Source organism: Lycium barbarum, chromosome 7 (genome assembly GCF_019175385.1).
Source record: "Lycium barbarum isolate Lr01 chromosome 7, ASM1917538v2, whole genome shotgun sequence".
NCBI classification, from domain to species: domain Eukaryota; kingdom Viridiplantae; phylum Streptophyta; class Magnoliopsida; order Solanales; family Solanaceae; genus Lycium; species Lycium barbarum.
In genome coordinates, this window is record NC_083343.1 from 95,273,435 (window position 1) to 95,284,123 (window position 10,689).

At 36.0% G+C, this 10,689-nt stretch overlaps 1 protein-coding gene across 4 annotated transcripts; it reads right to left on the reverse strand.

The window, feature by feature from the left end:
- Nucleotides 1-1,602: 1,602 nt before the first annotated feature.
- Nucleotides 1,603-8,946, reverse strand: LOC132603588 (geranylgeranyl transferase type-2 subunit beta 1-like). Of its 4 annotated transcripts, none has more exons than XM_060316715.1 (10): nt 8,783-8,944; nt 5,784-5,838; nt 5,028-5,178; nt 4,687-4,803; nt 4,307-4,364; nt 3,731-3,879; nt 2,852-2,985; nt 2,674-2,772; nt 2,484-2,559; nt 1,603-2,098 (listed from the first exon to the last, which is right to left on the reverse strand). In XM_060316715.1, the coding sequence occupies exons 2-10, from the start codon at nt 5,835-5,837 to the stop codon at nt 2,004-2,006; spliced, it is 933 nt and encodes a 310-aa protein (XP_060172698.1). In that variant the 5' UTR covers nt 5,838; nt 8,783-8,944; the 3' UTR covers nt 1,603-2,003. The 4 variants fall into 4 exon arrangements, with proteins under 4 accessions (XP_060172698.1, XP_060172697.1, XP_060172700.1 ...); XM_060316714.1 differs by having other exon boundaries at nt 4,307-4,373; nt 8,783-8,939; XM_060316717.1 differs by lacking the exon at nt 4,687-4,803 and having other exon boundaries at nt 8,783-8,946.
- Between the last annotated feature and the right edge of the window lie 1,743 nt (nt 8,947-10,689).

Below are 10,689 nucleotides of genomic sequence, written 5' to 3' on the forward strand. Positions count from 1 at the left end.
CCATGTTTGGAGTTAGTAGACAAATGAAACAAACCAAAAAACAACTGTATACTTTTTATCTTTAAAAAACTTTTTAACTGTTTTAGCATTGAAGAAGTAAAAATTAAACGAAAATTGATTCCAGAATCTTTTCAAATACTCTACACAATACCAAACAGAGAAACTTGTTCGTCCTACTACAGAGCAGAATTCCTCTCGCTCTTTGTTGACAGAGTTATAATTTTGAAGAAACGAAAAACAAGACTAGGAAACAAATAGAACGCTAGGCTCTGATACCAATGAAGGAAAATACAACAATATACAAGAACACATGGTTTTCCCAAGATTCATATATTTGTTTCACTAGTCTAGTATAATCACATGTATAGACACAAATTATATCGTAAAGTTTACGGTCTAAGTTGTACCTGAGTTACAGAGGAGAAGACTGCTCCATGAACAAAGTAGAAATCTTCAACAAAAGTTCTTCACCAAAAGAAGAGAGTTTTTCTATTTTATGGGGAGAAAGAGGCAAAGAAGAAAGTTACTTTCTTCTTCTGCATAATTCAGCCTTTTATTTTGCTGAAGGGATATAATTTCTGGGGACTTTTTCCAAAATTGTGTCTTTCATCTTTTCCCATTTTATTTAAAATAACATATATATATATATATATATATATATGGATCTTGGTTGACCCACATGAGTGACCCAAATCCAAATTTCCAACATGCCTTTTATTATATAAAAAACATAGACTTTGCATCAACACTTATTGATGAAACAATAAATTATGAAAAAACAAATATATCTTACAAAACAAAGCAACTTGAAAAGATAAAATAGAGGCGCTATCTAATATATGCAGCGAAATAGAGGATGATCTATGCAGTCTATAGATCGTATGTTTCAAGCTATGATATGTTACAGTTTATTTTGGTTTGTTTCAATCGACTCCCTCCGTCTATTTTTACTTGTTCGTTATATAAAAAATAGATGTTCACTTTTACTTGTCCAGTTTAAAAAACCTAGACAAAATTTATCACTATAATTCATAATTTACCCTTATCATTAACTATAATCATTTCTCAAAACATTGAGTTTATTATATTCAAAGGCCAATGATATAGTAACTTATCATTTTATTAATTACATTACTTTTTAATGAGTGTGCAAGTCAAAGATGGACAAGTAAAGTGCAAGTAAAATGATCAGAAGGAGTATTATTTTGATTAACTTGTATGGTTCTCTTGATAGTATCTAGTGGTTTACGCTTGCACTTGCCGTCCTTATTAACGATGCATTTTGGCTATTTATTTTAGCGATTTCCTCCGTCTCTGAGAGTTGCCTTGTCTAAGAAAAATAAGCCCAGTAGACACTCTTTTCCAAAAGAGTGCATTTTCCCAAAGGATGTATCAACTTTCAGAATGCCAACATTGTTAAACTCAAGAAATGGATGCACAAGCAGCAGATATTTTAGAATTTGGACTTCGCGATAGCTGCATCCGCTGCTAGCACACTGGCGGTTGAGTTGCTTTAATAAAAGTCAAAGGCACCCCCTTTTTTAAATTTTTAGAAGAGACGAGCAACAAGAAAATTGTAATGTGATTTTAGAGAAAATAAGGTATCCAATACTCTTTTAATTGTTTAACACACGAAGGAATAGAAACTGTGTGAGTACTTACAATTAGAGGCTAAAGGAAGCACAGGGTGTTGAACTCACCATGACGTAAAACCCAAGACACGAGAAATACTTCAATCAAGAGCCCACAAAGACAAAAATGTGGAAATATAGACAACGGGATATATATTAAACTGTTATCTAACTTTCACCCGAACATGGGTTGCACAAGAACCAAGAGATAAGGCCTATCTACTCAGCATAGGGCATAGGAACGTGAATCCAGCCATGGTGATGAAAACAGTGCTTCAGTTCTAACAACACCAATCACCTTCTCCAAGCGCCAAACATTTTGGTAATTTATACCAAAAACAATCATGCAGCAGAATCAAGGAAGACACAGCATTATTTCCCAAGGATAACTTTGCTTACGACACTAACAGGCAACGCATAAGCAGGATCTATAGGTTTCAGTCCTGGATATTCAAGAAGCGAAAGCCCTGCAGTGAAGAAAATACAAATGAATAAGCTATGACAGTCGGGTCTGAAAATTCATCTTTAACCATTTCCAACAATAGGAAAGAACAGACTAGCCTTATCATGGAAGCCAAAAGTAAACTACTGTTTTCAGAAAAAGTGAATCAAGGTAACATAGTTGACAACTATGGGTGTACCACTTTTGTGGAAATATACCAGTAGCATAAACAAGCGCATTCAACAACTAAATTAGTTATGCAGTTGTAATCAATTTAGATCAGCTTCATATATTCTAAACAGACTTCCAAGCTTCCATCTTTCAGTTAGCACGCTCAAAAGCGTGATGTCCACCATGTCATTACAGACAAAAATACGCAAACCATTTCACAATCAGCATGGTCATCTTACCAGCGACTCCAAAGTAAGTGTGGAAGACGTCAACTGCGTCATCAGGCCTATCCGAAATTCCACCCCTCTCTTTATCCTACATTCACAAAGGTAAGTTTTGTACGTTGATGACAGAGTCATACAATTACAAAAAATTATGATATCTATGATTAAGATTCAACTAAACTAACTGGTCAAATTCAGATGTAACCTGACAGTCCAAAATAAATTTTGCAAGCTTCTCCTTGTCAATCCAGTGCACCCTGTCAATCAAGATTAAGCTGGAAAGAACCCACCAAGAGTAGCAGACCTGAGAGGAAACAAAAGGAATATCAATAAAGCTCAATTGACATAAAAATAGAAATTTCAATTTAGCAAGAATAACTAACATCGGGAAGCTTCTCAGGACGCCCATTTAAACCTCCAGATTTAACTTGTCTTTCGCATAACCACCAACCAAGGAGGTCCTTATCAACATGATGCAGAGAACCAGTTATTGCCAGAGCTCCCACACAACAGAAAACTGCAATGCAAAGGCAAAGTAACGATTGCAGCAGAAAATGACTCATATACGATAAGAAGACTAGCAAAAGATGGAAACTAAATGGAACACAAGGAGGTTAAACCAACAATAGCAAAAATGTTGCTCCCTCTGTCTAACTTTTCACAAATACTTTGGCTTTTGACTAACTGTCGTATACATTGAATGATAAATATATTTTATTACAGAGAAACAAATTCCGAACCCTGTTTGTTTCATGCAAAAGAAGGGAAGCAAAATAGAAAGATTTTTATTTCAGAGCTTTCTCAGTTAGTTGCATCAGTTTTCACCAATCCAGGACCTACAAACAGATAATTTATCTTTGATTTGATGTTCATTAAAAAAGCAGATAATGCCCATAAAGGATCACAGTACTCTATCCATTGCTCGTGACTATTTCAGATCTTTTGACAATTCGAAATGTCATGCAACAATAGTACCTTCTCACTGATGATTTTATCGATTTAGTTATTGCCAACTAATCCGGGTTTCTGGTATAAGTGCTTATTGTCTTGGTTGTTGATCTATATATCAAATGATAGTACGCTATTATTACGAGTAGAATCCTGGGTTTACTGGAATATGAATGTTAAAATCTTGCGAATATTTTACATCGCTGGAACAAACATAATACAGGACTCGAATTAGACAGGGGCTCTTGTTCATGTTTTAGTTTGAACAACAATTGGAAGTATGAAAAAATTCATCATTTCTTAGTTCAACATACTTTGCCCAGCATGAGATTCTGCTCCAGGAGTGCATCCAAATCCACCATCCACATTCTTGCAACTTACAATATACTTCACTGCGTTTCCAACATCAATTTTATCCAACTGGCGCATCAATGCTAGAGAACAGATTGCAATGTAAGAAAACCTAAAAGATGACTTAATTTAGGTCATTCCATTCTCAAATTACTATTATTCCCTCTGTCCCAATTTATGTGGCACCCTTTCCTTTTTAGTCTATCCCAAAAACAATGTCACCTTTCTATAATTAGAAACAACTTTTACTTTAAAATCCTCTTTTACCCTTAATAAAATGATTTATAGCCACACAAATATCTAAGGTTTGCTTTAGACCACAAATTTCAAAAGTCTTCCTTTCTTAAACTTTGTGCCAAGTTAAACGGTGCCACATAAATTGGGACCGAAGGAGTAATATTTTGTTCCACAAATAAAAATCTAAAATTAAAGCTAAATCCTTGCTATTACAAGTAAAATTTAAAGGAAAAAAGACATGAATACTACACTGAAGCATACTGAAATACAAGTAAACAGTAAGAAAAATGAGCAGCTATTACCGTGTATCTACTTCACCCCACATGTCACCAGAAAAGGATCCATCTTCATTTTGCAGGCCTGCAATATCTAGCCGAAAAAGTCAAGTTTATCCCTGGTTACACAGATCTTCAATTGGTATGTTAATGGACTCAATGACAATTACATTAATATTTATCAAGTGATGAGAGCCTTCTACGTTAGTTTCACCAAATCTTAGGTGTCAAAGAGCAATCTCACCAAATGACCCAAACATATCCAAGTACTGATTTCCAAGGTCATCGGCGAAACCAGTCAATGCTATTAGTGCTACAGAGTTCATACATATTGGTGAGATCTAAAAGAACCATTGGACAGAAACTCTGGTGCAATTACAGATTTCAGAAGACATGATGAAGGATACAGCTTGACACTTTATCAACGTCAAGAACATGTAGTTTATCAAATAGGGCCAAGACTTGAATAGCACTAAGTGTATACAGCATATGTGGATCGTGTCCAATGTTACCACCAAATCCACCTGCATATTGGACAAATGGAGAAGTGAACTTTTACGTAAATATCATGTAGAGTAACTTAACAGTTAAGTCTCCCACAAGGGGGAGGAAGAGAGAAAAAGAATAAAACAAGGCAACCATCCTTAACACAGAAGCTGGCAGACTAGCTACAGTACAGTTGGAAATATGTACAAGAATTTACTATCACGAAACAAAACAAAACCAAACAATGTGCAAGAAAACACACCATCTTCGTGTTGGCACTGCATGACCCATGAAATAACTTCATCTTGATCCACAGCATCAAGCTTCCCCAAAATATCAAGTGTTGTCAATCCCCAGTATGCCCCATTTAACCTCAGATGTTCCATCACCACAGACTCAAAATCATCTTTCCTCTGAAGTTATACGAGCACATTTTAGAAATAAAACTAATATCATACAAACATATATACAGTAAGCAAACAATCCGCAAAAAATAATTTTTAACTATATTACTCATCTTACAATTGAACGTAAAATATTTGCATGTCAATCTTACGGTCTTACCTATCACATTAGGGGATTCATTTCTCCTAGAGTTATTGAACATTCTATGTTCTTACTAACTGCCACATTGAAGTCTACATCAAACACTAATGGGACTCCAAGATGAGTCACATGTTACAACTAATACTATATTTGAGGAGAAAACCCCAGACATGATATTAGTACCAGTTTAACATAAACCAAACATCTTGGACAACCTTTAGGACACTCTACGACATGAATTAATTGTTCCCAATTCCATTTAACCTTTGCCTATTCTGCAAAGAAATTTTTTGCCTTCCAGTAGTATGTTTGAGCAGTGCCAGTCATATGATCATAACAAGTAGATAAAGCCACATGTGTACCAGAAAACTGATGCAGATAAGTAGAAAATTACCAGTGAACAAGTAATGCAATAACAAATATAATATAATATGAAAGTGGGGAAGAAGTAGATCTGGAACAAGATGAGTACCTTTTCAACTGCTAAAATGTACTTAACATGCTTTTCCACCTGTAGTTCTCCCATCCTGCAGTTAATATGGCACATAAATTATATTATGATAATAGGCCTAAGTGTGTCAAAGCAAAAAGAATTAACCAAAACAAAATGTTGGATTCCATTTCATAATCTCCCATTCTCAAACTTGTAATTCAGCTCTGCCATCACCACACTACTAAGTTTCCTGCTGTATCATTGATCCAAAGGTCCCAAACCAAATAACGCTAAAGGGATACTGTAATATCCAAATTTACAAGTTTAATGAAAAGAACACTGTAACAAGAAAAGGACGTTTAAGTAGCTTTAAGTTTCTTGTAGTGGAGGCATCAAGATTCTTATCCAGAACATGGAAAGAGGAAAAGCAAAGCAGGATTAAAATAAGCTATGATTTCAAAACAGAAGCTGCCCCGTCCAAAAAGCCTCACATTAGTGTCACTTCAGGAATATGAAAAAGAAAATCCAACTTCGCCATAGTTCTAAAACTCCAAATACCATGGAAAAAACAGAGAGTTTAGTTACGTTGCCATGCTAATGAGTGTTAACACCTCCTTTCCTGTACATTTTAAAATCAGCTCACAGTTATAGCCAAAAAGGTGTAGGGCGTGCAAATGTTAACTAAAAAGCCATATATTGGGACATTTTTTTAGATTCTAAAAGCTTGAAAAATACCCTGTGAATTAAGAAAGGTCCAAGATTCGGACCTTTTCCCTAAAGGGAAAGTGTGTTGGGCACCCTTCGAGGACTGACTAGTTATTAAGTTCAGTTAGCAATTGTTTCCAAGGAAACAACCAAAAGGGAGGGGAAAGCAACATATATATTGCACATCCCTGCACTATCCCTACATGCTTCTCCCTACATTTTATATAGCTTTGAAATAAAATATACAAGAAAATGCTCTGAAACAAGTAAGGCTGTGCAAGACTTCTTAATAGGCTTTCTTTTGGTCATTAAACCTAAAATAAACATTTGAAAACTACAGAAAAAATATGGAAAACCAACTGAAAATCATGAAAAGGCATCCAATATATCAGCCACAAAATAGTAGCAAAGACATTCTTTCCATGTTCTTTTCTCCACATCATTTCACTAAAGCAAAGGGATCTTAAATCTCAGAAACCTAACCATATCAATGCATGAAACCTCAGTGGCAAATCATAGAGAAATAACAAGCAGCACATCTATATAGAAAGGTCATCGAACTGGATTAGTTAAAAACCAGTATAGCTAGAAATAAAAACAGCACCATATCGTCATGCTATGCAATTGCATTCCCGGCTGACCATTTTGCAGATCTTATACATGGTAATGAAAGACCAATACTCCAAAAATTAAAATAACAATATTCCTCAAAAGCAACATGCATTTCAATCCTTGCTTTTGCTGGCTTTGTGAAATGCACAACAGGGAGCCAAGAGGCCAAATCAGAAGATATGCTAGGAGGCTCTTGAATTTGATATCTTGGTGAAGTTACTCTCTTGGTATCACAGGTAATGAAGGTGGAACACAGTGAAGGATTTAAGTTTCAGCTCTTGAATTTTTCATTCAATAATAGCTCCAATGAATGCATATTCGAGAACGCATTGGTTAGATCAGGTTTGCTACTACAAGCTGCTTATGGAGTCACTATATAAGACTTGACTGTTTTCTGTTGCTATGGATCTCTTGATAAAGGATCTCCTCCAGATAGAGAAACAACTGTTCTAGAAAATTTACTAAGTAGTAATGATGTTCATTACACGGTTTAGCTCCTTAATAACACTTGTATTGCATAAGAAATTGAAGGTGAAAACCAAAGAGCAACTGTTGAAGGTTGTGGTACTAGAAGTTACAAGGTTATGTCAACTTTACTTACTGTTATCATAAGTTGTACGTAATTGCTTAAACCTAAACTAGTGGCTTACGTAATTGTTTTCATTTTACTGGCTTGTTGAGTTGGACTCGGGAGCGTTTCAGAACACTTGAACCTAAACTAGTGGCTTAAAGTTCATAGAGTTGACCAAAGTCAAATAATTGAGAAAACAGACTTAGAGCCCGTTTGGATTGGCTTATAAGTTGGCTTATAAGCTGTTTTCAGCTTTTTTGAGTGTTTGGCTGGCCAGCTTAAAGTCATTTTATGCTTAAAATAAGCTCAAAAAAATAATTGGACCCATTTGACTTAGTTTATCTAAAGCAGCTTATAAGCTGAAAACAGCTTATAAGCCAAAAAAAATAAGTTGGACTACCCCAACTTATTTTTTTCAGCTTATAAGCTGCAAACAGCTTTAAGCTGTAAGCCAATCCAAACGGGCTCTTAGATTCATGGTTTGATAGTTCGTATAAGTTCATATGATGATTTTGGACTTGGACTTGTACGCAATTGCTCTCACTTGTTGAGTTCTGCTTCAGTAACCACATTGTCGAGCTAATACAACAACAGCATAGCCAGTGTAATCCCACAAGTGGAGTCTAGGGACTGTAGGCTGTACATAGACCTTACCCCTCATCGAGCTAATGTTTTTTGGTAAAAGTGGAGCTAGATTGAGTTGAAAGTGAGGTAAAGATCCAAAGGAATGATGTTGAAATGGACAAAAGCAAGTAGCTCTGCTTGCAAGTCAGATATTAATCTCACATTACAAGATTGAGACATAGGAAAGTGATGAGCAGAGAAAAGCTAGAGACTTTAAAGGAAGAAGTTGCCAGGTTAAAGCATTGATTGTTCAAAGAGTGATTACTGAGAACACTGATTCCGTTGAATTACAGTTATTGGCATTGGTTGTTCAATTCTACCCATAACATAAAATGAATCAAGCAATTCTCAACTGAACTGGTATCAAAGTCGAATGTCTTTACAGATTTCTTTTTCATGCTTTTACAGAGTATGATGATATAAAAATTAATACAAAGGCTTAATTTGTTTGTTTGTTAATTTGTTTGTATGTTATGAAATGATTACAACAAGTGAAAAAGAGAGAGAGAGAAAGATGGCTACTTACTTCACTGGAAAAAAAAAAGAGATTGAATTCGCCGGAGAGAAGCAAATCACGGACGTTGAGACGGCTTTTTGTTCAATTTCAAATGGGGATGCCTCTCATGGGTCAACTGAAATCAGCCCAGTAACATCAACCAAATCCATTGAGTGTAAAACAAAAAACAAAAAAAAACAAACTAGGCTTCACGCACAGAATCTGTGCATGAAAGAATTAAATTGTAACTTTTTAAGTGTGGTCCTTTCACGCACATGAAACCCTTGCCTAAAATCCCGACCCAACCTTTATTCTTTCTCTTCTCTTTCTCAAAAATTAAAGTTTTACGTACTTTGACGGAAGATTAGTCACGTTTCAAAATACCGGAATATAAATATTTTATATAGAACTTAATATTTTCTTTAGTGTACAATAATATCGGCTCATTACATCAAGTATACATATACATTTTGATTGTCGTTTTAAAGGTTGTAAAGTGCTCCGAACTACGTTCGAAAACTTATTATATTTAGGTTTAAGTGCCATATATTTATAGGGTGCGGATTCTTTTATGTCTTTTTTATTTTGTTATTGTATTGTGTAATCCGCACTTTTTGAATGTGCAAAAATAAATATAATATTTAAAAATAATTCATCCAATACGAGAGGTTCATAATAATTGAAAAATATTTCATTCCATTAGCAACGAAATACATCATTAAATTACAATAGACTTTAAAAAAAAATCAAGTTCTAGACACTCTTCTACTTCCAGATGTGCTGCCACCACGAGAGTTTTGCCCACATGAACGCTTATCATGCCCAAATTGCTTACATGTCGAGTACTTGCGAGACTATGTCTTTTCGCTAACATCCATTTGATTGTGATAACGAGTTAGCTTGTTTTTTCCCAATTTACGGATATGGTTCTTGTTCGCAATCATAGAAAACGGCGCGGGTGGCCAATAAGCTTGATCACCAAGAGAGCGGAATTGGCCCGAATATGCTTTAAGGTATTTTAAAACCTTATATTCCTCCGCCACATAATCATTTACATTTCTGGCCATTCTCTCAAAGCACCTGACTGCATGAGAACGTGGCATGTGGTACGTTTTCCACTTACCACAAGTGCATGATTGTGTGCGCTCAGTAACGATATGTTTGTTTCCTCCTTTGCCGTCGCAACAACCCGTTCTAACTTCATACACTCGTTGAACGACGTCATACTCGGTCATTTGGTGACCCTCTGCCTTTCTTCTATAGTGCTCCATTTTTTTGTAGGGCTTTGGCATCCATGTTCCCTCGACAGCTAATATAGCTATGGCCTGCCTTGTCCTATCCGCAATCGCTCCACGACCTGCCTGAAAGTTAGTCTTACCATTGCGGTGACAGGTAGTCCTCGAGCAGATTTGAGGAGTCCATTGAAAGACTCCGAGCTGGTCGTTGTGAGCATGCCCTATCTCCTTCCTCCATCAGCATAAATAATCCATTTTTCAACTTCTAATTTCATCAACCAAACATATGCCTCTTCACTCACTTTCCTTAGCAGCTCCATTTTTGCAACCCATTTTCTTTGTTGATGCTGCATCGCAGCCCCCCACATCAATTTATTTACAGTGCCATTTCCAAACTTTGTTTGCAAATTAGCCTTTAAGTGCCTTAAGCAATATCGATGGTAAGCATATGGAGGCTGCCACCCTTCCAGAGTATGCATATTGTGCAATATGCCTTTATGATGATCCGATAGGACACAAATGCCCTGACGACCCTTAATAACATGAGTTTATAGATGAGTCAAGAACATCCCCCATGTCTCGTTGCTCTCGTTGGCGGCAATTGCGAAAGAAAGAGGGAATATTGACCCATTGGAATCCACACCTACTGCAATTAGGAGCTTAATGTCATATCGGCCATACATATGGGTCCCATCTATCGAT

Bases quoted from the DNA above. Each gene is read 5' to 3' on its own strand.
- LOC132603588 (XM_060316714.1), bottom strand. From the start codon at position 5,837: ATGGGAGAACTACAGGTGGAAAAGCATGTTAAGTACATTTTAGCAGTT. The intron at 5,179-5,783 runs GTACTCATCTTG...GTATAACTTCAG, and splicing joins ACATTTTAGCAGTTGAAAAG to AGGAAAGATGATTTTGAGTC. The intron at 4,374-4,686 runs GTATCCTTCATC...TTTTTCGGCTAG, and splicing joins CGTTGATAAAGTGTCAAGCT to ATATTGCAGGCCTGCAAAAT.